This window comes from Osmerus eperlanus, chromosome 1 (assembly GCF_963692335.1).
Source record: "Osmerus eperlanus chromosome 1, fOsmEpe2.1, whole genome shotgun sequence".
NCBI lineage: Eukaryota > Metazoa > Chordata > Actinopteri > Osmeriformes > Osmeridae > Osmerus > Osmerus eperlanus.
Genome location: NC_085018.1, coordinates 22,371,638 through 22,395,979, shown reverse-complemented (window position 1 = coordinate 22,395,979; position 24,342 = coordinate 22,371,638). Strand labels below are relative to the sequence as shown.

At 49.7% G+C, this 24,342-nt stretch overlaps 4 protein-coding genes across 4 annotated transcripts in view; 2 read left to right on the top strand and 2 right to left on the bottom strand.

Annotated features, from left to right (window-relative positions):
- Positions 1–1,072: 1,072 nt before the first annotated feature.
- On the top strand, positions 1,073–14,684 carry cers5 (ceramide synthase 5). Its single transcript, XM_062470524.1, has 10 exons — positions 1,073–1,398; positions 6,688–6,793; positions 7,823–7,953; positions 8,353–8,410; positions 8,514–8,564; positions 9,092–9,184; positions 11,311–11,439; positions 11,775–11,881; positions 13,165–13,321; positions 14,238–14,684. Exons 1-10 carry the CDS (start codon positions 1,226–1,228, stop codon positions 14,415–14,417), a joined length of 1,185 nt encoding a protein of 394 aa, XP_062326508.1. The 5' UTR covers positions 1,073–1,225; the 3' UTR covers positions 14,418–14,684.
- Positions 14,685–15,104: 420 nt separating this feature from the next.
- Positions 15,105–16,254, bottom strand: LOC134027384 (cytochrome c oxidase assembly protein COX14 homolog). Its single transcript, XM_062470529.1, has 2 exons — positions 16,118–16,254; positions 15,105–15,523 (listed from the first exon to the last, which is right to left on the bottom strand). The coding sequence occupies exon 2, from the start codon at positions 15,508–15,510 to the stop codon at positions 15,337–15,339; it is 174 nt and encodes a 57-aa protein (XP_062326513.1). The 5' UTR covers positions 15,511–15,523; positions 16,118–16,254; the 3' UTR covers positions 15,105–15,336.
- Positions 16,207–17,629, top strand: LOC134027335 (pre-miRNA 5'-monophosphate methyltransferase). Its single transcript, XM_062470526.1, has 2 exons — positions 16,207–16,532; positions 16,683–17,629. Exons 1-2 carry the CDS (start codon positions 16,320–16,322, stop codon positions 17,259–17,261), a joined length of 792 nt encoding a protein of 263 aa, XP_062326510.1. The 5' UTR covers positions 16,207–16,319; the 3' UTR covers positions 17,262–17,629.
- Positions 17,630–17,757: 128 nt separating this feature from the next.
- The window catches only part of ppp4r1l (protein phosphatase 4, regulatory subunit 1-like), a 13,140-nt gene continuing 6,555 nt past the window's right edge, over positions 17,758–24,342 (bottom strand). Inside the window, exons 11-20 of the mRNA XM_062470523.1 lie at positions 24,106–24,342; positions 23,635–23,969; positions 23,431–23,517; positions 23,116–23,301; positions 22,666–22,827; positions 22,065–22,165; positions 21,846–21,966; positions 21,591–21,725; positions 19,804–19,945; positions 17,758–19,510 (exon numbers count right to left, since the gene is read on the bottom strand). The exon at positions 24,106–24,342 is cut by the window's right edge and continues 314 nt beyond it. Of these exons, the coding sequence (XP_062326507.1) occupies positions 19,365–19,510; positions 19,804–19,945; positions 21,591–21,725; positions 21,846–21,966; positions 22,065–22,165; positions 22,666–22,827; positions 23,116–23,301; positions 23,431–23,517; positions 23,635–23,969; positions 24,106–24,342 (1,652 nt within the window). The 3' untranslated portion in view covers positions 17,758–19,364. The remainder of the gene's footprint in view (positions 19,511–19,803; positions 19,946–21,590; positions 21,726–21,845; positions 21,967–22,064; positions 22,166–22,665; positions 22,828–23,115; positions 23,302–23,430; positions 23,518–23,634; positions 23,970–24,105) is intronic.

The window sequence follows — 24,342 nt, the reverse complement described above, 5'->3', positions numbered from 1 at the left end:
GGTCATTATTTATGGCATGCATTGGACCTTGCAGGGGAGGGGGAATATGTAATGTTCTGCTCTTCTCTGCAATTACAGTGTTTAAAAAAAAAATTAGGTATATCTGTAAAGCATTTTTTGTGAAACATTGATTGACTTTGATATTTTTTATTATGGTTGCGATTGACCTCTGCCAACTCAGTATATTTATTAATGCATATAGTTTATCATGCATGTTGTTGGATGACATCCTTCCAAAACTATGTAACTAATTTGGAGAAGGTTCAAAGCTGAAAGGAAAATATATTCACTTGTTGAGTACTATACAGTCAAAATATTACATTGTATTTTTTTTCGAAACCAGTTGACCAAATACTGAGTTAACAAACTTGACCTGTTCTCTACAATATAGAATTTGATTCCACAGCTGAAATTCTTTGCATAGTTATGAGTCAAATGTCCTATGGGATTTCTAATAATAACCCCTTCCATCGGCCAAAGGTGGAACTATAATTAGTGAGAGTGTAAACAAGGGTTTGGAAAGACTAACCAAGACCATCAATACAGCAGCTGCCTTATTAAAGTACGATCAGTGACCTACAGTATGCCTATACCCCAAATAACAAAAATATCCTGACTGAAAATCACATATTATGATTAGATTCCCACTTTTGTTTATGTAAGATTCAATGGAGATACTCATCACTTCAGACTTATACATGTACGTATGCACTACAATTCTGAGGAACAATGAAAAGTGAGCGTAAAATATGTTGAGTAATAACGTTTAAAAAATACCGAAATTCTGTCTAATGTGGTTGTAATGCCAGATATGGCCACAAGGGGACGCAACCATCTTGTTCTAAAAAAGTTAACGGTTCTTTGTGTTAGTTCTTCGTGATCGCTATTTTCCTTTTAAGTATGCCTGTATCATGTAATTGTATTCCTTGGGAAACAAATAAAGTGGTTGTTGACGTGGTGGTGACGATCTATGGGGATCGAAGGATGTTAGGGAATATTATGTCTGCTTTCATCACTTTGCTTGAGGTGGGTGGAGGTGGGGCAGTTTCTCTTTTACTTCCTCAATCCATCCCCATCTCGGTAGTAACTAACGTTATGTTCTCGAGCTTGTTTATACTGACTAGTCCACAACACCCAGTTCCACAGTGGAGAGGCGACGGATTATTTCCTCACATTTTCTTCCAAAAATACACATTTATTGGTGGAAGACGATTTACTGTTTGATATGGCTGCTATTTCAGCATGGTTTTGGAACGAGAGGTTTTGGCTCCCACACAATGTAACTTGGGCGGATCTTGCAGACCCAGCGCCTGGAGTGGAGTATCCAAAAGCTGGACACTTGCTCTCTGCCTTGCCGTTGGCTTTGTGGATCTTTGCCGTCAGAATACTGTTTGAGAGGTATGAACTAGGCGAGGTTATATGTTTAAAAAAAAGAAGAAAAAAAAGAAGCTACTAACATGGTTTGGGTAAATCCAGTCTTGAAAATTACACTTCCACGTGCCATGATGACGAGTAAACTTTCACCACAGAGAGCACCAACCATAACTTGCAGTTACTTGTGCCCACTTGCTCTAGTACCAAACGAACGGGTTTGGACCTTGGCATGTACATTCATTCAAACAACAAGCTAGATAGATGGCTTACAAAATTGTCAAATAGGTTGTTGTCACGGTACGGTGTTAACTAGAAACGTCTAGTTGTTGCTTGGACTGGGAGTTGGCTAATAGCATAGCAGCAAGCTAATTAGCTAGCTATCAATCTCTCCATCAATGCAAATCACGCTCGGCTTGTCCACAATAGTTAGCTCTAGCCTAGGCTGCATGCCAGCAAACAGACTGGTCAATTAAGTTAACGTTGCCCTTGCTACGATACCACAGACGCTTGAGTTTTTGTTTACATTTACATCCATCTGTTTAACCCAGGGAGTTTATCACAAACGGTCACAGCCTGAAGTATTAACGACTTGGGTTATTTCTTCGTCAATAACGCCTGAAAATGCTCCAGGCGCAACATAGCCTACGTGTGGTGACTTGCCATGGCACTCCCATAGAACTACTTTTTATAGTTCACTTTTACTTTATAAGTACTACAACAAAGAGTTTTGATATAGATGTGTTGATGAAAGCGAACCCACGTCTGAAGTCATATTCATGATTCAGATCACACGATGCAGTTCATCGTTTTCTCTCTTTTGCCCTCCAGGCTAAGGGCCTGTGGTCCACTCCCAGCGGCATTGATTGACATTATTTCTCGGTGTCTTCCTGGAATATCGAGCCCAACAGCCCATTTGGTCGTTTTGTTGTGAGATAATGGCTTTTTGTTAATGTCCTTCGATCCAGGTGCTGTATCACAGACTTTCTTGAGATAATTCGACCCAAATGCTATTTTTATCTGAAAGTAGGTCAGGTTTTACCATTGATTGAATGACTTTGCCAAGCTATGTGGGGAGTAACCTATAATCTTATGTGTAATGGACCATGGGCGAAGGAGGTAGGGGCAAAGGAGTGGAGCAATAGAGCTAGAAGTTTCTCCCTGGGTTTTACCCTTGTGCTGCCTTTGGGTCATTGTGACCCACCTTTTGCACCACGACGGTGGGTCACAATGACCCGAAGGCAGAACACAATGAGATAAGATACGATGGAGCTAGAGTTGTTGCTTTGGAAACGGACCTCGGTAACAGAAGGTGGGGGGGGGGGGGGGGGGGGCGATGCGAAAACAGGACCAGGCTTCCTGGCTGCCCTGTCCCTTCAGGCTGTGTTCCTGGATGATGTCATCACTCTGGCTGGGTCCTGCTCAGTCCGGCCCACTCATTCATTTATTCATCAGATAACGTCACACCGCATCTTGTGTTCCTCCCCTCCTTCGTGTCTCTGCAGTGCAAACCCACGGCGTCTGTCTGTTTGCCTTGGTTTCTGTGTTTTTCTTTTGTGTTTCACGCACACACATAGTATGCACACGCACACACACGCACGCATTCAAAATAGGGTTTGTGGTACCTGGTATGGAAATGTATAAAACCTGAAGAACCGGTCGAAACAAAATCACGCATGACTGTCCAGCCGTAGCTTTTTTTTTTTTTTTTTTTTTTCAAGTGCTGAATAAATGGGGGACTTTTAACGAAGAGGTGTGAGTGATGTTGAACCTGGCTCAGAGTCGCTCTCCCTGGCCAACGCCTCTCCTTATTCTAGGTTATCTTCATAATCTTAGTTCAAGTTAAACTGCATTGTGTTCCCACATGAACAGATGTGTATCTCTTCCTCCATAATCCTCTTCCGTCCTGTTTAGTACTTCTCAGACTGGTGATAAGAAACATGGCATTGCTTCACTTTCAGAACTCTACAATATCAATGACAGGCAGAACCGTGTTCCAGCCTGTAGGCCTTTTGAGAAGGGGTGGACTCCACTACTAACAGGCATATCTCTGGGATTATAAACACCGTTGTGATCCAGCCGTTAATTGACCCGTCTTGCTGGTTTTGACTTAACCCTTGTGTTATCTTCGGGTCGTTCTGACCCATCAGTCATTGTGACCCACCGTCGTATTGCGACAACTTTACCGCATACAAAAACAAAGTGAAGCATTTTCTTTTAACCGTTGGGCTGTCTCAGACCCCCCACATTGCGAAGGTTAAAAGAAAATTATTTTTATTTGTTTTTGTATTGGGTAAAATTGGGTAAACACAACGATGGTTCGTTATGAACCTTTGGGTCATGTGACCCGAAGGCAGCACGAGGGTTAATACCTCACAGCTACTCCACACAGCATAAACCATCAAGTCAAATAAATTACAACCAAATGAACTCCATAGCTTCCATTTTATAGCCAGTATCCTAAGACAACCCGCAGACCTCCTTTCTGTTCGTTAAACTAATTTGTTTCCTTCAGACAGTAAACTGTCACCCCTCTCAGTCCTTCATGTACAGAAGCTGAGCCAGCTCAGAGCTAGCAGGGTTGCCGTCACCTACGTGGTCGGCCTGGAAGCCTGTCTCCAGGCAACAAGGTGTGGTTACCAAGCTGGTCACATGATGAGGAGGGACATGGATGCTTTGGCATGTGACATAAACGTGTGTATATCAAAGACTGTCTCCTCTCTCTTAGTCTCTTTTTCATTCGTTGTCCATCAGTTTCCTAAATGAATCCCCATCGGTCGTTCTGCCTCTTTTTACGGCCTCTATTTCCCCCACACACACAGAGTAATGGAAAATGCTCTATTAACCCTTGTGTTCTCCTCGGGTCGTTCTGACCCATCAGTCATTGTGACCCACCGTCGTATTGCGACAACTTTACCGCATACAAAAACAAAGTGAAGCATTTTCTTTTAACCGTCGGGCTGTCTCAGACCCCCCACATTGCGAAGGTTAAAAGAAAAGTATTTTTATTTGGTTTTGTATTGGGTAAAATTGGGTAAACACAATGATGGTTCGTTATGAACCTTTGGGTCATGTGACCCGAAGGCAGCACGAGGGTTAAAATGAGATCAGATCAGGTATGTCATTAGTGCGACACTGTCGGTGTTTCTCCTGAGACGCAGCCCTCAGGCTGGTCGCACCCTTGCTCCCCAGGGTGCACTCTCACAGTCAGTATAATGGTTTTTCGGATGGCCTGGAGTGATGTTTATCGCACTTGCATACAGCTTGTTAACCCTCGTGCTGCCTTCGGGTCACATGACCCAAAGGTTCATAACGAACCATCGTTGTGTTTACCCAATTTTACCCAATACAAAAACAAATACAAATAATTTTCCTTTAACCATTCCAATGTGGGGGGTCTGAGACAGCCCGACAGTTAAAAGAAAATGCTTCACTTTGTTTTTGTATGAGGTAAATTTGTCGCAATACGACGGTGGGTCACAATGACTGATGGGTCAGAATGACCCGAAGATAACACAAGGGTTAAACCTGGTGTCTTAACAATGAACTACTCTCTCTTTGTCAAACGATTTTCTTTTGGGATCGAAACTGCGCCATCACCGTCTGTCCACATTCTTTCATTTTTTTTTATTTTTACTTCCATTACAAAACAAGTAGGGCATTTGATTCTTTTCCTCATGTTGAAGGAAATAGCACAGAGGCTGGTAAAGTATGTTATTTGTGGTGATCGTCACACCACACCACAGAGAATGCTCTCTTCTACAACGGAATTTGCACCAGTGCTTTCACTACTGTTGTGACTTCCCACCTACTGGAACACTGGAGCCCAGCTCCACTGAGGAGAGGCCTGGCTCTCTCTCTGAGCTCCACCGAGGAGAGGCCTGGCTCTCTCTCTGAGCTCCACCGAGGAGAGGCCTGGCTCTCTCTCTGAGCTCCACCGAGGAGAGGCCTGGCTCTCTCTCTGAGCTCCACCGAGGAGAGGCCTGGCTCTCTCTCTGAGCTCCACCGAGGAGAGGCCTGGCTCTCTCTCTCAGCTCCACCGAGGAGAGGCCTGTCTCTCTCTCTCAGCTCCACTGAGGAGAGGCCTGTCTCTCTCTCTCAGCTCCACTGAGGAGAGGCCTGTCTCTCTCTCTCAGCTCCACTGAGGAGAGGCCTGGCTCTCTCTCTCAGCTCCACTGAGGAGAGGCCTGTCTCTCTCTCTCAGCTCCACTGAGGAGAGGCCTGGCTCTCTCTCTGAGCTCCACCGAGGAGAGGCCTGGCTCTCTCTCTGAGCTCCACCGAGGAGAGGCCTGGCTCTCTCTCTCAGCTCCACTGAGGAGAGGCCTGGCTCTCTCTCTCAGCTCCACCGAGGAGAGGCCTGGCTCTCTCTCTGAGCTCCACCGAGGAGAGGCCTGGCTCTCTCTCTGAGCTCCACCGAGGAGAGGCCTGGCTCTCTCTCTCAGCTCCACTGAGGAGAGGCCTGTCTCTCTCTCTCAGCTCCACTGAGGAGAGGCCTGTCTCTCTCTCTCAGCTCCACTTAGGAGAGGCCTGTCTCTCTCTCTCAGCTCCACCGAGGAGAGGCCTGGCTCTCTCTCTCAGCTCCACTGAGGAGAGGCCTGGCTCTCTCTCTCAACTCCACTGAGGAGAGGCCTGTCTCTCTCAGCTCCACTGAGGAGAGGCCTGGCTCTCTCTCAGCTCCACTGAGGAGAGGCCTGGCTCTCTCTCAGCTCCACTGAGGAGAGGCCTGTCTCTCTCAGCTCCACTGAGGAGAGGCCTGTCTCTCTCAGCTCCACTGAGGAGAGGCCTGGCTCTCTCTCTCAATGTCGTGAGGGCTGTGGGAGGGCTGCCCGGTCTGTCAGTTTGTGTTAGTTTGGAGTTTTTATTTATGTTGGTTGAGGTTGTTTTCACCCACAGGCCAGACTACCTTTCCACACATTCATCACAACAGATCCAGACCCCTATAAGTGTCGTGCCTTGTTACGCACGGACACACTTTGATTAGCCAAACGACGTCTCTTATACTTGGTACCTGGACCTGATGCATGTGTTCTGAGAAACCCTGGACATCATTCCCACACCACACTTAATATCTCCCACAGGTGTAGTGTAATGACAAGCCTGTAAGGTCAATCAATATTGATCAAACATGTCCAGGAAGTGAAGCTGGGTGTATGGGGAAAACGCTCTACATTACAGGCCTTGTTACAGACAGTGAGTGTGCTCTATGGTCTTGAATATGTCTTGAGTGTTGAAAGAGAATCTGTTCTGTTGGAAGGATTGGGATGGAAGTGTGATGTGTTCTGATGTGGCGCCTGGTCCTGGTTGTGGTCCTGGCAGGTTTGTCGCCAGTCCTTGTGCCCGAAGCCTTCATATCCACGCCGAGGTGTGCCGACGAGCCCAGCCTAACGCTGTCCTGGAGAAGGTTTTTACTTCCATCACTAAGGTAGCTGTCTGCCCAACTGTCCATGCTGCTCTAGTCCACCTCCTTCCTCGTGTCACAGCCATCCTCTTTCTCCTTCTGCCTGCCCTGATCGATTGACTAATGGATTGATTGATTGATTTGATTGGTAACTTGTGCTGTTCCTCCTCTACTTCCGTCTCTCCTCCACTCTCCTCCTTAACTATCCTTTCCTTCTCCTCCACTCCTGTCTTTCTCCTCTCCTTTCTTTTCGTCTTCACTCTCCTTCTCTCCTCCTCTCCTCTCCTCCCCTCCTCTCCTGCCCTCCTGTCCTCCTCCCCTCCTCTCCTGCCCTCCTCCTGTCCTCCTCTCCTCCCCTCCTCTCCTGCCCTCCTCCTCCTCCCCTCCTCTCCTGCCCTCCTCCTCCTCTCCTCCTCTCCTGCCCTCCTCCTCCTCCCCTCCTCTCCTGCCCTCCTCCTCCCCTCCTCTCCTGCCCTCCTCCTCCTCTCCTGCCCTCCTCCCCTCCTCTCCTGCCCTCCTCCTGTCCTCCCCACCTCTCCTGTCCTCCTCTCCTGCCCTCCTCCTGTCCCCCTCCTCTCCTGCCCTCCTCCTCCCCTCCTCTCCTGCCCTCCTCCTCCCCTCCTCTCCTGCCCTCCTCCTCCTCCCCTCCTCTCCTGCCCTCCTCCTCCTCTCCTCCTCTCCTGCCCTCCTCCTCCCCTCCTCTCCTGCCCTCCTCCTCCTCTCCTGCCCTCCTCCTCTCCTCCTCTCCTGCCCTCCTCCTCCCCTCCTCTCCTGCCCTCCTCCTCCTCCCCTCCTCTCCTGCCCTCCTCCTCCCCTCCTCTCCTGCCCTCCTCCTCCTCCCCTCCTCTCCTGCCCTCCTCCTCCTGCCCTCCTCCTCTCCTGCCCTCCTCCTCCTGCCCTCCTGTCCTCCTGTCCTCCTCTCCTGCCCTCCTCCTCCTGCCCTCCTGTCCTCCTCCCCACCTCTCCTGCCCCCCTCCCCTCCTCCTCCCCTCCTCCCCCCTTCTCCTGTATTTCCATCCCCTCTGTCCGCTCCTGTCCCGGACGTTCCACCAGAGCCCAGACTCCTACCACCTGGATGGGCTGTCCAAGCAGCTGGACTGGGAGGTGAGGAAGGTGCAGCGCTGGTTCAGGCACCGCAGGAACCAGGACAAGCCTAGCATGCTCACCAAGTTCTGCGAGAGCATGTAGGTGATGGCCCAGCACAGGCTAGAGAACACAACAATACAGCTTCCCTGTCTGGGGGAGGGGGGGGAATCAAAAATGTCTGTTTGAGTATGGGTGTGTAGGAGTGTGCGAGGCTGTGGTTTCTTTGTGTGAATGTGTAGGATTGAGGCGTGGGTGTGTAGAGGGGGGTGGGTGTAGTGGGTGATGGTGTGCTTGTTTACTGTTATATAGTTCTCTGGGCGTTGTGTATCTCCGACCTTTTATCTCATATATCTATTTAATGAATAGTATTGCTGCATGTAACCGTATTTTACTGGGATATTTTACTGTTCGAAGTGCATAACCAAACATTGGTTATGTCCCTTTGGGGACAATAAAGTTTCATCTTATCTTTCCGTTACTCTGTCATTTACTTCTAGGTGGAGGCTCATGTTTTATCTCTGCATATTTACTTATGGAATCCACTTTCTGTGGCAGGTGAGCTGAAATCTGTATATGGTACGTCTGTCATGTGACAGTGTGTGGACAGTACCTTACTTCAGAGTTGACATTGCGTGCGTGTGTGTGTGTTCTTGCATAGACACCATGGATGTGGGACACGCGCCACTGTTGGTACAACTACCCCTATCAGGTGAGACAGCTCATTTGTCACTTCACTTTCTTCTTTGTTTAACCAGGGAAGTCATTCTGAAATAGACCCAGTACATACTCGGGCCAGGCCAAGAAAACAGCCGTACATAACTTTACATTGATTTACATAACTTTACACAGAAATGAAAATATCTCCATGACTAATGACTGCCAAAGAACAACCAAATAATGTGTTCATTCATTATGTGTGGGAATATATTTGCCATTATTTCCTTGTAACAGTGGGTAACCCTGACCTCCCCTTTGACCTCACCCTGGCCTTGCCTCTCCCCTGATCCCCCCCCCCTTCTACCCCCTGACCTCTCCCCTGACCTCTGCCCTGACCTCTCTCCTCCCCTCTCCTACCCCTGGCTCCTCCTGTCCTCTCCCCTGACCTCTCCTCTCCTCCCCCTGGCTCCTCCTGGCCTCTCCCCTGACCTCTCCTCTCCTCCCCCTGGCTCCTCCTGGCCTCTCCCCTGACCTCTCCTCTCCTCCCCCTGGCTCCTCCTGGCCTCTCCCCCTCTCCAGGTTCTGACTCCTGGGATGTTCTACTACTACGTGTCAGAGCTGGCCTTCTACTGGTCACTCATGTTCTCCCAGTTCACCGACATCAAAAGGAAGGTGAGAGAGATTTCGAAATAATGTATGAATCAAAGAAACCGTGAGAGAAGAAAAATATGCTCTGTAACCCAGCCCATAAGGGAATTTGCCCTTTACACACTTGGCATTTCGAAACACGGATATAGAATAGTGTCTGATTGTAATGGGGAACGCTGTAGTGATGTGAAGTGAGGAACTGCTGCTACAGTGATATTTGGTACAACCTTTGTTCACAGAAGCATTTCAATCTAACTATTGTCGGCTTTATGCTGCGATGGTGCGAGTGAGAAAAAGAGAGAGAGAAAGAGGGAGGGAGGGTGAGAGACCTCAGCTTACACCAGTCAGGCAATAGGCTGTCAGAATGGTGTTTACGTGGGTCACATTATTGAGTAAAACTCTTTCAGTATAGCAGAGCTTGGTCCCAGCCCTGGCTGGTCGCCAGTCATGTGACTCCAGGTCTGGATGGGAGACCTGTGATAGAATCATGCAGATTCCTGGAAGCAGAAGCTGAATGGTTGTAGGTAGGACAGCTGGAGAGTTCTGTCTAGTCAGAGTCTTCCTTAAGCATTTTGCTTCTTCATTTTGGATGTGAAAGAAGCACTTGTTCAGCTGGTTGACAGGCCTAATTAGAGAATTCCTGCATTATTATATTATCTTATTTTTTGCGCAAGACAGGCAGCTAGGCTGTTTAAAATCCAACCAGAACAGACCAGTGTTGTGTCGGATTTAGTGTATTATTACCCAATGTATGTCATAGCCCTAAGACTATACGTTGTAGTGTTGTGGCATTTCAGCTTGAAGAGAGAGAGAGACATCTGTTCTGTAGGCCTCCCTCACCGGAGCGGAGCTAAGGCTGGTCCTCATAGCAATACATCAGTCCTGAGGTAGACCCATAGCAACACATCAGTCCTGAGGTAGACCCATAGCAACACATCAGTCCTGAGGTAGTCCCATAGCAACACATCAGTCCTGAGGTAGTCCCATAGCAACACATCAGTCCTGAGGTCGACCCATAGAAACACATCAGTCCTGAGGTCGACCCATAGAAACACATCAGTCCTGAGGTAGTCCCATAGAAACACATCAGTCCTGAGGTAGACCCATAGCAACACATCAGTCCTGAGGTAGTCCCATAGCAACACATCAGTCCTGAGGTAGACCCATAGCAACACATCAGTCCTAAGGTAGTCCCATAGCAACACATCAGTCCTGAGGTAGACCCATAGCAACACATCAGTCCTGAGGTAGTCCCATAGCAACACATCAGTCCTGAGGTAGACCCATAGCAACACATCAGTCCTGAGGTAGTCCCATAGCAACACATCAGTCCTGAGGTCGACCCATAGAAACACATCAGTCCTGAGGTAGTCCCATAGCAACACATCAGTCCTGAGGTAGACCCATAGCAACACATCAGTCCTGAGGTAGACCAAGACATCTGTTCTCTAGGACTCCTACACTGTAACGGAGTTAAGGCTGGTCTTCATAGCAACACATCAGTCCTGAGGTAGACCCAACCTCCAGTGACATCTGACCCTCGCTCCCAGCTGTAACTTACACGTCCTCTGTGTGTATGTGTGTGTGTCATATTATCTCTGTTTGTGAGTGTGTCTCTCTCTCTTTCTGTTTGTGTGTGGCATTCTCTCTGTTTATGTGTGTGTGTGTGTGTGTCATGTTCTTTCTGTTTATGTGTGTGTGTGTGTGTGTGTGTGTGTGTGTCTCTCTCTCTCTTTCTATTTGGGTGTGGCATTCTCTCTGTTTATGTGTGTGTGTCTGTGTGTGTCAAGCTTCTGTTTGTGAGCGGTTGTATCTGAAGCCGTTAATCTCTGCCCTAGCTAATCCTTCCATCCCCTTTGTTTGTGTCTGTGGGTTTGGACGAGAAATAGGATCTCTGTAGGTCACCGATTTCCGCATTGACTGCCTGGAAGGACACCAGGAGGTCATGACAGGAAAGTCCCAGACTCTCCTGAATCTAGACCTGCTAATCCAGATGCTTGAGTAAAAGTCCAGTAAGGGATTAGGTGATGAACTACCAGCCCAGGGCCAGGATGTCAGCCAGGCATCACACGTCACTCAGGGATTGCTTTGACACCTGTTTTTGTCACAGAGAGGGTCCGTGACAGGAAGTGTCCTGTGTTTATTTTCAGGACTTCCTGATCATGTTCATCCACCACCTGGCCACCGTCAGCCTCATCAGCTTCTCCTACGCCAACAACATGCTGCGGGTGGGCAGCCTGGTCATGTGTGTCCACGACTCCTCGGACATCCTGCTGGAGGTAGGAGGAGGGGGGGGGGGGGGTGGCCTGTAGGGACCCAGAGGTGTCTAGATCCTATCTCCGCCGACTATCATATCGACGTGTGGGAACAGTTGCGATACATTTGCATTTGAATAGAGGCTTTCTGTTTTCCCTCTGTCCGTGCAGTCGACTGTAAACTTGGGGAAATAGCAGCATGAGTTTACCGAAAACTCGGACTCATCTTTACTCTTTCACGTCCGATTACCACAATCAGCGTCTGTGTCCTGAGAGAAAGATTGAGAAAGAAAATCACTTCAGTGACGTTAACACCCTGTGTTGTCTTTACTTGCCTCTTGTATCTGTTTGTTTTGTAGGCTGCCAAGCTAGCCAACTATGCCAAATACCAGCGGCTCTGTGACTTCCTGTTCGTAGTGTTTGGAGTGGTGTTCTTCATCACGCGACTCGTCATCTATCCTGTGTGGTGAGTACTCAGTCTGGAGCAGGTGTGGGTCCTAACCGGGCCAGGCTGTTCTGAGCCGTGTGCAGGACGGGCCGGGCTGTTCTGAGCCGTGTGCAGAACGGGCCGGGCTGTTCTGAGGCGTGTGCAGAACGGGCCGGGCTGTTCTGAGCAGTGTGCAGGACGGGCCGGGCTGTTCTGAGCCGTGTGCAGAACGGGCCGGGCTGTTCTGAGCAGTGTGCAGGACGGGCCGGGCTGTTCTGAGGCGTGTGCAGAACGGGCCGGGCCGCGCCTTCCCTCCATTGACTTTTAGTACTCTCCGTCCTGAATCAGTAGTGGAACCACTCCAGCCTGAGCACCTGCTGTGAAGGAGATGTCATGTCCAGGTACTACGTCAGTCACTGCTGGGCCTCTGGTGTTCATCAGGACCAGCAGACGGAGGCTCTGCGGAGAGGCAGACAATAGGGAGGTCCCTGAGGACCGCCGTAACCCGAGCTCCTGTATTTAGTGTCTGGGTGTGGAGATGAAGCCCAGACTCAGGAGGACTGTAATCCATCCCCTGGTGTGTGTGTGTGATGGTGAGGGTGTGGGGGACGACACTTGACAAGGGCTTCTTCTCTGCTGACCTGACCATAGGTCCAAAATTAAGAAGCAAAGTGTACAGCCATCCCTCCATTCACCAAAGAGACATTTGTACAACTTGTTTTAACCAAGAAAGGGTTGAAGTATTTAATACATCCTATATTTTGCTAAATAATAGTAGGGTTTCTTCTGTTGTGTATTCAGGCCACACCAGTATATGTTCTCATCCTGCCAATGGCCAGGCTGTCACTGAAAATGCCCTTTCCCCATTCACTGGCCTGGAAACATCAAATTAAATATACATAAATATATGTGAATGAATAGTTAAATTTTTTCCATTGGGCCCAGAGTACAGACTGTTAGCTAATCAAGACCTTATGAGGAAAGTCCCACTGTTTAGTCCCTTTCACGAAATCTGTCCTGACCACTTGCGTCACCAAGCTGTGTCCATGGCGATGTGGAAAAAAAGGTTGGTGCTGTGTTTGTGTGACGTGGGACTCAGCATGCTAGCTCAGTGAACAACAATGTAAAGATACGACCTCTGTACACATGGGTCTCAGGGACAAATTCTTATTCTGTAGTATGTGTGTGTGTGTGTGTATGAGGGTGTACAAGTGGTTGTGTGTCCACATGCCTACAACATACTTTTTTATTTCCATAATTATTTATTAATTGATCTGTTCTTCCATCCATCCCCCCCCCCCCCCCCCCCGTTTCCATGGCAGGATCCTGAACAGCACGTTGTTTGAGAGCTGGGATATCATCGGGCCCTACCCCTCCTGGTGGCTCTTCAACTCCCTGCTGCTGGTCCTGCAGGTGCTGCACGTCATCTGGTCCTACCTCATCGCGCGCATCGCCATCAAAGCCATGCTGCGGGGAAAGGTGTGTGCTTCCAGCCGTCTCTCCTCCTCATCGCAGCTCACCCAGGCGCTGCATGGATCAGCTGCAGGGACAGGCCCGGGCAGGACGGGCTCAGCTCTCAGCGGAACACGTCTGCATGCCATATCTGCACACATCACAGGACGAGTGATCACCGTGTTGTTTTTGTGAACAATGTGCTTCCCTCTCTTCTGGTTGCGCTGTAGATGTTGAAGATCTCTGGCGTCTCTCTTCGCAGAAGCAACATGTTTCTTTTCCCTGTAGGAGGACCGAGTGTCCCCTCCGCTCTCTCCACCTGTTTCTCCTCCTCTTGTTTTCCTCTGTCTGCCTGACAACATTCCTCTTTTCTCTCACCTGTAAGTTTCTCCCCTTTCATTTCTGATCTAACTTCCTGCACTGCTTTCATTGATTACAATTTCCTCCATTCAGTCAGGTGGCTGAGCGGTGAGGGAATCGGGCTAGTAATCCGAAGGTTGCCAGTTCGATTCCCGGTCATGCCAACTGACGTTGTGTCCTTGGGCAAGGCACTTCACCCTACTTGCCTCGGGGGAATGTCCCTGTACTTACTGTGAGTCGCTCTGGATAAGAGCGTCTGCTAAATGACTAAATGTAATGTAAATGTAAAATGTTTCCAACTCGGAAGCGCCACCTTGTGGCACGTTAAAGCACGCACAGGTTCCGTCAGCGTCACAGCTACACACAGCACATACGCCTGCGGATCAGTTGCAAAGTTTCAACATGTCAGAAACGTCTCGTCTTTCTCTGTAGGAATGCATGTCATTTCAGGTCGTCGACAATACGAAGCGGTCTCTCGGTTACAAAACAAAAATAAACGCCGATGGTTTGAAGATAAGATCCCATATCGTAACAGAAATGTATCGTAACGACAGCGCGTGCTCTTGATCGCGTGTCTTGACAGGTGTCCAAAGACGACCGCAGCGATGTGGAGAGCAGCTCAGAGGACGAAGGCGACCCGACCAAAGAGCGCGTCAAAGCCCTGTCGCTCCGGAGCAGCTTCCCTAAGGGAGAGAACGGCACCAACGGCACCAACGGCCACTGCATCCCCCGAGCCCGGGCACACATCAGCCACACCTGCTGACACAGGCAGGCCCAGCTGGAGGCAGGCCCGCTCCGTCCAGACCACCCCCCCCTCCCCCCTCCTCCTCCAGAGATGCACTGGGCACATAGGCAGGCCCAGCTGGAGGCAGGCCCGCTCCGTCCAGACACCCCCCCCCCCCTCCTCCTCCAGAGATGCACTGGGCAGTATCTACACTGTGCAGTATCTATCTCTGTCCTCATGAGATTCTCCTGTTCCTGCTTCCTGGCTGGACTTTAAAGGTTCCTAGCCTTGTTCTCATCTCCACCACACAGCACTTTCACAACTTACTGACGGGCAGCAAGAGAGTGGACACAATAGTTTTTTGTTTGTTTGTGGACATTAATTGGGATGTAAGAGACACTAATGTGGAAGTTGCCACACCAAGTTCAAGAAAATATTCAGTCAAAATGTTTTATGTGGATGGACAGGTCTGTCAGTATGTGAAGTACTGAAGATGGTGAGTACTGGAGATTGTTTTCTCTCCCAGTTTTATTGGTTAGACGAACTTGACTTTTACTATTTTTTATATACTGATCAATAACTTTTAGTCTTGTTTTGTCAATTCTTCTTAGAATTCTTTTCCACTACTGTTTGGAGATAATGTTTGATTGGTCATGACTTCCTGTTCACTAATTGACTAAATCACAAAATGATTGTTGTTGGACTACTTATACAGACATATGTATATAATTGTTAAAGACATTTAATAACTTTAAATTACCACCAGTTGTACATTGAGAGCAGTGATCCTTGCCATCCCCATCATTACAGATGGATTTGGGAGATGCGCTGAAAACATTTCAGCATACCGAAAACCCCAAAATAAAGCGATCATATTTAAGTCCAAGAATTTTTTCCTTGATTTTTGCGATGGACCAATGGAAGGAATTAACATATCCCTTCCTGTTATGTTATGACGTCAGTCCTTTAGGACGTCAGGGTCCTGGTTTTCTGCAGCGAGCTTGAGCTCTTTTTGTCGCTGGGAAAAACGGTATCCACGCATCACGCACAGGTATCCCCCGTAGAGAGTCAACGCCATCATCGTGGCAGAGAACCCCCTGTATCCGTAGTCGGCCAGTCGCCTTGCCAACATATTGGTGGTCAGCCTAGGTGGAAAGAAAAAGGGGTTTGATAAGTACCAAACTCTTAACAGCAGGATTCTCCAAACCTGTTAATGGAGAGCAACTCCCGTAGGTTTTCACTTCAACTCATTAAATATGCACGCTTGATTCAATTGATTAGAAGGTTGATAAACTACATTAGGTCGGGGATGGAGCAAAAGCCTTTACAGGCGGGTAGTTCTCCGGAAAGGTTTGTTGAGCCCCTGTTGTTTCAGCATGGCAAACGTACATTCTCTTGTAAACACGGAGGGTACACATGACAATAGAAATGTATTAGGGCTTTTGCTAAAGAATCCTGGTGGATAAATACAGAGATTAAAGTCCCACATTGTTGCTTAATAAACTGATCAGCTACCTGTAGATTAGATTAGGCTACCAGTGTTTCTTCCTCGTTTCGACAATGGCTCAACTACTGGTTCCAAGGGAGTATGGTAGTCCTTGCTGGACAACTAGTAGGTTAGGTAGCTAGTCGTAAACTATCAAGATAGATGCACTAGCGTTAATTGTACACTTCCCTACAGAAATAAACTATCCACCCTTCACTTTTCGGGTTCTGTATTGATAATATAATATAATTACCTTTCTTAAAATGGGAATGACAGTCTTGCTTGATATTCCTCTCAATGTCAGCAAACCAGACAGTGGCTATATCACGAGGGTTGGCTAGCTAGCAGCATCCACTTTCGTAACTGATCTTCGGTGCCTTTCGTCGTTAGTTAGTGGAACCCGGAAGTGAAATGTTTCCTGTCGGATTTATTTCGAAGTAGCACACGTGGCAGCAATGGCAGCTTGTGTGAACGAGATCACATCAAAGGAAGTTTTAGATGAAAATAACGACCCAGGTGCTGCTCCTTTCGGAAATTTCATAAACTATTATACATTTAACCCGCCCGAGAACCGTTTGAGTCTCATCCCGCAAACACTTATTCATGATTTAGGGTACAAAGCCAGTCGTGAGACCATATTGTTACTAGATGTGGGTTGCAACTCGGGGGTAAGTTGGCTAGCTTTACATATACTGAAAACGGGACTTGGCTTATATTTCTTTCATGCGTCCCTTGTATTAGTCAACACGACACAAAACATTATTTATGTATAGTGTTTGTCAGTGTTATGAGCTATTTGTCTATCATCTTGCTTGCAGGATTTGAGTGTGGCTTTGTACAGACATCTTCAGCAGAAGTCCCTGTCCCTAGAGATAACAGCTGGAGAAGGAGAAGCAGGTCTCCATCTCCTGGGCTTCGACTTAGATGAATCCCTCATAGCTCGCGCACAGAAGACCAACCCTTTACCCCAAAACATTTCCTACATTCCCCTGGACATCACGCAGGACGAAGCCAGCCAGAGACAACTAGAAAGCTATCTGAGAAAACACAGCAGCTCGAGCTTCCATCTTTGCTTGTGTCTCGCGGTCACAATGTGGGTCCACCTGAACCACGGTGACGCGACGCTGCTGAAACTGCTGTCCCGGCTGGCGTGCATCAGCCAGCACCTTCTACTAGAGGCCCAACCGTGGAAATGCTACCGCTCTGCTGCCCGCCGTCTCCGTAGGCTGGGTCGTTCGGACTTTGATCATTTCAAGGACCTGAAGATTCGCGGTGATATGGGGGAGCATGCCCGGGAACATTTAGAGAAGCACTGCGGGATGGAGCTGGTGCATTGCTTTGGCAGCACGACCTGGGATCGCAGGCTGCTGCTTTTCAGAAGAAAAGATGGACATTGATTTAAACTGTAGGCTTCATAATAAAGTTTGGCAACCCATGTTTTGTCTACTTTACCACGGTTTGTGATGATTACGGAATGATGTTCACATCTGTGGAGAAGGAGAAGAGTGAACAAAAGGCCTTTTCGGATTTAATAATTTTAATTACAGAATTCTAAAAATAACATTACATAAAATGTATTTTTAAAAGAAACCATTGAATATTACAAAGGTCTCAAATTCTGCAAAGTTAGGATATAAAATCTCTGAACAATGGTGCATAATTGAAAAGAAAAATAAATTTCATAAAATGCATATATTAACAGTTCTACCACAAAAAAAAAACAAGATGGGCACGAATTTCAGACCGAGATGAGATGAGTAGCTACTGCCAAACCACAACGACCTCTCCTTTACACTGAGGAACAGAGTTGAGATGCACACCATACACCACAATCAGTTCTCCTGTCCTGTTTATGGTTTAACAAAGAGTTGCCATTTATACACTGGAGAAAAGTTTTTATATATTTTTTAAAAAGACTACAAAAGTGACTTGGTGACTGCTCCCGTTATATTCACTCATGTCAATAGGGGAACAAGTCAACCCTTACACTGGCCTTGGTTTCTCAAACACACATCGTTTCCACAGGTTATGCTGTACAATGCTTGAAAAGTTGCTAATCTTATGATACCTGGTACATATTAAAACTTGGTACATATGCAGCCTCTCAAACTGGGACCCTTGCTACATCGCCAGTACTCATTCATTCCTATAGGCTACTGTACAATTGTGGGCAGTCAGACCAACCGAGCTACTAACGCCACATAATAAATACCAGGATGTCAACCGAACGAGGAATTGGTTGAACTGTGTAGCAGAAGGGAAGGTGAGTTTCTACTGCAATGAAACATGCCTGTTCCATGTAGTTTTGATCCTGCACTTGCCTCATGGTTTACATTACACCTTGGTCACTTCACCTGAAGCCCTTTATCAACAATAAGACCCCTCCCCCCCCCTCCGTGTCACAGATGAAAGTCCTCCTCAGCCTCACTCCCCCCCCCCCTCTCCACAACAGGCAGAGCCTCGTCCCAACAGAGGTATTTCATTTGTCTCCGACAGTACGGGAGACTTGTCACATTATTGGTAAACAAACGCATGTGCGTGCGCACACATGCACTGAGAAACTAGATCAAACAGGTGATTCAGACACGTTCCTTTTAGAAGTATCTGAGCTGGTTCTACCTGGTTCTACCAGAGGTTTACTGGGAGCAGCTGGAGCTGTTCCCCGCTGCGCAGTAGTGGTTTCAGAGGCCCGTGAATACATTAGAGGAGAGAGGAGGCAGACTGCATGGGAGAGTCAGGGAAAAAGACAGAAAGATACAGAGAGCGAGACAAACATGGACGAGTCAGTACCATGGAGAGGACAGGTTGGGTGGGGGTGCTGCGTGGCTGGTTGGAGTTTTACTAGTTTAACTTCCCGTGCTGAGTCAGCAGCGCTGGTTGTTGCTAATGCTGTCTGTTTCCATCAGTCCCCCTGAGTTAGCGGCCGTGGAAGGCAGAGAGCCTGTCGAGGCCTTCCTGCCTGCCTGACGGCTTGTTGGTTGATTAAATACAAAAGGAGGAAGTAGTAATAATAATAAAATAAAAACTATCACAATTAGCTTTGGAGAGAGCAGAGTAGAGTGAGCTGGCTGTGCTGTCCTCCAGTCTGCTAGTGGAGTCTGTGTGAGGGTGCTGGTAAGATCGAGAGGGACAGTCCTGGAGGTGTGAGGGGCTGTTGGGGCATCCTCTGGGAGATCCAGCTCACCCGAGCCCTGCTCAATCCTCTCTGGAGGTGGGTGAAGGGGGTGGGCGCGCCTTCCCCGGAGAGAAGAGTGCTTGTTCTAGTGTGTGTGGAAGTGAAAGTGTCTTTCTGAACACACACACTATTGTTAAGTGTGTGTGTGTGTGTGTGCGCGCAGGTGTGAGTGGTCATCAGTGCCTTAGCGCAGGTCTGTTCTGCTGGCAAGTGGTCTGATCTGGTGCTTGCAAGTTGCTGACTGTGTCAGACAGACAGGTAGGTAGACAGGCAGGTGGGGGGCACCAGGGGCAGGGCTGGGCACCAGGGGCAGGGCTGTGAGGGGCTAGATTAAGGCAGCCGTGTCCAGCAGGGCTCTGTTGGGGTCCAGGCTAGCAAAGAAACGGACGTCCCGGTCCTTGTCAGCCTGCAGCGCCATCACAGTCTCCTCCAGCTCATCAGAGTAGGCACTGCCAGGCTCCTTGAAGTACACTACACACACACACGTTTGTTTTACTATCCTTAAACAGGTAGTAGTAATGACTACTTTTTACTTAAGTTTATGTCAGAGCCCACACTTCTATACTTCAACTTGAGTGAAAAATTGTAGTCAGTACTTCAACTTTTAACAGTCTTTTTAAACGTGAGTATCTGTACTTCTACTTGAGTAAAGGATGTGTGTACTTTTGCCATCTCTGCCCCTAACCCTTAACGCAATTCTAACCCTAAACCCTCCCCAGAAAAAGCACTTGAAGTTGTGTGGCCCAAGAAAATGTGTTCTCTACCTTTCTCCATGACGCTCTGCCGCAGGGCCTTGGCCACCAGCACGCGCACGTTGGCCACAGGGTCCGAGGAGAGGCTGAGCAGGCTGGGGAGAAGGTGCTGGGCAAACTGCTCCATGGGCATGCAATCCTCCTCCACGATGGCCTGCACACACAGCAGAGACAGGGAGGCCAGCAGGTCAGACACACAGCACAGCAGCAGAGACAGGGAGGCCAGCAGGTCAGACACACAGCACAGCAGCAGAGACAGGGAGGCCAGCAGGTCAGACACACAGCACAGCAGCAGAGACAGGGAGGCCAGCAGGTCAGACACACAGCACAGCAGCAGAGACAGGGAGGCCAGCAGGTCAGACACACAGCACAGCAGCAGAGACAGGGAGGCCAGCAGGTCAGACACACAGCACAGCAGCAGAGACAGGGAGGCCAGCAGGTCAGACACACAGCACACACAGCAGAGACAGGGAGGCCAGCAGGTCAGACACACAGCACAGCAGCAGAGACAGGGAGGCCAGCAGGTCAGACACACAGCACACACAGCAGAGACAGGGAGGCCAGCAGGTCAGACACACAGCACAGCAGCAGAGACAGGGAGGCCAGCAGGTCAGACACACAGCACACACAGCAGAGACAGGGAGGCCAGCAGGTCAGACACACAGCACAGCAGCAGAGACAGGGAGGCCAGCAGGTCAGACACACAGCACAGCAGCAGAGACAGGGAGGCCAGCAGGTCAGACACACAGCACAGCAGCAGAGACAGGGAGGCCAGCAGGTCAGACACACAGCACAGCAGCAGAGACAGGGAGGCCAGCAGGTCAGACACACAGCACAGCAGCAGAGACAAGGAGGCCAGCAGGTCAGACACACAGCACAGCAGCAGAGACAGGGAGGCCAGCAGGTCAGACACACAGCACAGCAGCAGAGACAGGGAGGCCAGCAGGTCAGACACACAGCACAGCAGCAGAGACAGGGAGGCCAGCAGGTCAGACACACAGCACAGCAGCAGAGACAGGGAGGCCAGCAGGTCAGACACACAGCACAGCAGCAGAGACAGGGAGGCCAGCAGGTCAGACACACAGCACAGCAGCAGAGACAGGGAGGCCAGCAGGTCAGACACACAGCACACACAGCAGAGACAGGGAGGCCAGCAGGTCAGACACACAGCACAGCAGCAGAGACAGGGAGGCCAGCAGGTCAGACACACAGCACAGCAGCAGAGACAGGGAGGCCAGCAGGTCAGACACACAGCACAGCAGCAGAGACAGGGAGGCCAGCAGGTCAGACACACAGCACAGCAGCAGAGACAGGGAGGCCAGCAGGTCAGACACACAGCACAGCAGCAGAGACAGGGAGGCCAGCAGGTCAGACACACAGCACAGCAGCAGAGACAAGGAGGCCAGCAGGTCAGACACACAGCACAGCAGCAGAGACAGGGAGGCCAGCAGGTCAGACACACAGCACAGCAGCAGAGACAGGGAGGCCAGCAGGTCAGACACACAGCACAGCAGCAGAGACAGGGAGGCCAGCAGGTCAGACACACAGCACAGCAGCAGAGACAGGGAGGCCAGCAGGTCAGACACACAGCACAGCAGCAGAGACAGGGAGGCCAGCAGGTCAGACACACAGCACAGCAGCAGAGACAGGGAGGCCAGCAGGTCAGACAGGCTCATGGGCAGATACAGCCAGGAATGTTCGGTAAGTGGACAGACTTAAGGAGGCAGGGCGGTTGAGCAACATCTGGCAGATAGACAGACATGTTGGACTGTCGTCTGCTGGGATACGTGGTGCGTTACCTGGCAGATGAATGCAAAGGCTTGTCGGCCGACCCACTTGGGACAGTGGCAGAACCTGACGATGAGCTCGTTAATGAAGTTCAAGCCCAGGTCATGAGCTCCACACGCATACAGCTTCTGAAGGATCTCAACCACCTGAGGAGACACACACAGCACTTCAGTTATGCACTGTCAAGTAGGGCTGCAGGGAATATGTGTGTGTGTGTGTGTGTGTGAGAGAGAGAGATGAGTGAGCAGGGCTCCTGGAGATCTTACCAGCTTGTAGGAGATCCACCGGACCTCAGACACCTTGTCTGAACAGAGGGTGAGGGCTATCTGTCTGAGGTAGTCATACACATCATAGTGGCTGTACAACTCGATGATCAGGATCAACTGCCTGGTGGACACACACACACACACACAAGTACACGCTATGTTACAGAACACACACGGCTAGATACATGAAGATGAAGTCAATAACCCGGAGGCACCTACTCTGCCAGCTCATATCTGAACCTCCAGTTGCGGCTGTTGTCTGTGACCATGAACTCTTGAAGCTGGTACAGATACTCCCTCCGCTTGTCTGCGTGGAGAAGCTGCAACACACAACCACCACCATCAACAGCATCCTAAACAGCAGCACCATCATCCTCAACATCACCATCATCGCCATCCTAAACACCAGCACCATCATCCTCAACGTCACCATCTACATCAACACCACCATCAACAGCATCCTAAACAGCAGCACCATCATCCTCAACGTCACCATCTACATCAACACCACCATCATCGCCATCATCATCAGCACCACCATCATCATCACTATCACCAAGTTCATCCTCATCGCGACCATCTTCATCACCATTCATTTATGGCCAAGGTCAGAAAAACCTGAGCCATAGTGGTTTACTGGTTGTTGTCAAGATCAAGGTAAAGTGTTGCTGGTCTTATTCCTGACCATAATGGGGATGAATGGAAGGGGTGTCAGGGGTAGGCTCAAGTCATGGAGGAGCAGGTCGCCCTCTCGTGGAGGAATCACACCTTTCAAACAGGGAGGAAGAAAAGGGCCGAGGGAGGGGGGGTGAGCGGGCACCTTGAGGAAGTCGTAGAGGTGTTTGAGGACCCCGATGCGGACCTCGTCCAGGTCCTTGAGGAAGCCGTTGAAGATGGGCACCAGGTCCGCAGCCGTGAGTTGGTCTCCCAGGATCACCGCCAGCTCATGGATGGAGAAGGCCAGGGTCCTTCTCACCTTCCACTGGGGAGACAGCGAGATGGAGAGAGAAAATATTCATTCACATTCACTTCTACACTACTGCTGTTAGCTAAATCAATATGGAAACCCAGGGGCGCAGGTTTCATGATAATTAAGTTGGACAGGTCACTGCAAATCTGTCCCCTTAATGTTTTATGACAAACAATTAAATTTAACGGCCGCATCCTCAGTTATAAAAAAAGAAATTAAAACATTTGACGGAAACAAACGGGAGAGGATGTCGGCCGGCTCCGAAACAGGAAGTGTGTGAACGGGGCCGGCGGTGCCCACCTGGACGTCCGTGGCCAGCGTCTCGTAGGTGTCCTTCAGGCAGTGCCAGTTCTGCCGGCCCAGCGTCAAGGCCACCCCAGGCAGGCTGAAGGCACAGTGCTTGGCTATCTCCGTGTCCACCGTCTGGGCCCGGGCTGGGTCCGTCATGGACAGGTACTGGTCCAGCAGCTGCTGGGGGATCACGTTCTGGAGGAGCAGGAGAGAGGGGAAGGAGGACAGGGTGAAGGACCAGGGGGTTATGGAAGGACCGGACGAACAGACAGAGGGGCGTTTGAGAAGGTGCGGCTGGACTGAACGAGTCTGTCGGACGCTCACCTGAACCTTAGGTTTTTCCTCATACACCTGACCTGAAGAAGAGTCATCCTTCCTCTCCTCCTCCACACTCTCGATCAGCTCAGACTCCTAACAAACACACACACACACACACTCAGTCATGTGGAGACGATGGGGGCCCTCTATTGAAGCCTCAGTATTTCTCCAGTATCTTCCTCTGGGTGAGGAGGAGGACTGTGAACTCACCACACTGCTGTGGTCCGAGTCATCCCGTACGAGGACGGGGGAGTCTGAAGGAGAGTCCTGGTTCTCCTGGGCGTCTGGTTCTGGTTCTGTCTGGGTCTCGGCCTGCTCTTGGGTGGGGCTGGGCTCCGCTTCCAACGTAGGAGCCGGGTCTGACGCCTGCTCCTCCACTGGGCTGCTCTCGCCGTTCTCTGGTTGGGCCTCCAGAGCTTCGCTCTCTTCCGTTTGGTTGTCTGCTGGACTTTCAGACTGACTTTCGGACTGGCTTTCAGCCTGGCTATCTGATTGGCTATCCAGCTGGGCTGCCTTTAGGGCGGCTGATAGCACAGAGACTTGAGCTGTTCAAGAACACACACAAACACACACAGAGGTTAGCACACATTTACGCACATCCTAAACTCCCAAAATACCACTTTGCAAACTAGCAAATGAAAATGTTGTGGATGTGCGTCCTCCTTGTTGGCTGTGACTCACCCTGTACGTCCGGATCATCCATGTGAGGCTGAAGACAGTCCAGAACCTTCTGAATCTGGGAGCTGGTGGCCGGGCCCTGGCTGGAGTCTAGCCCCCGGTACTCCTCCTCTGCCTCCTCCACCTCCCCATCCTCCAGCTCCACCTCTCCCGCATCTACCTCCTTCCTCTCCTCCTTCTCCTCCCCCTCTTCCTGGACCATGGGCCCCTGCAGCATCTCCAGATCACCGCTGATGTCCG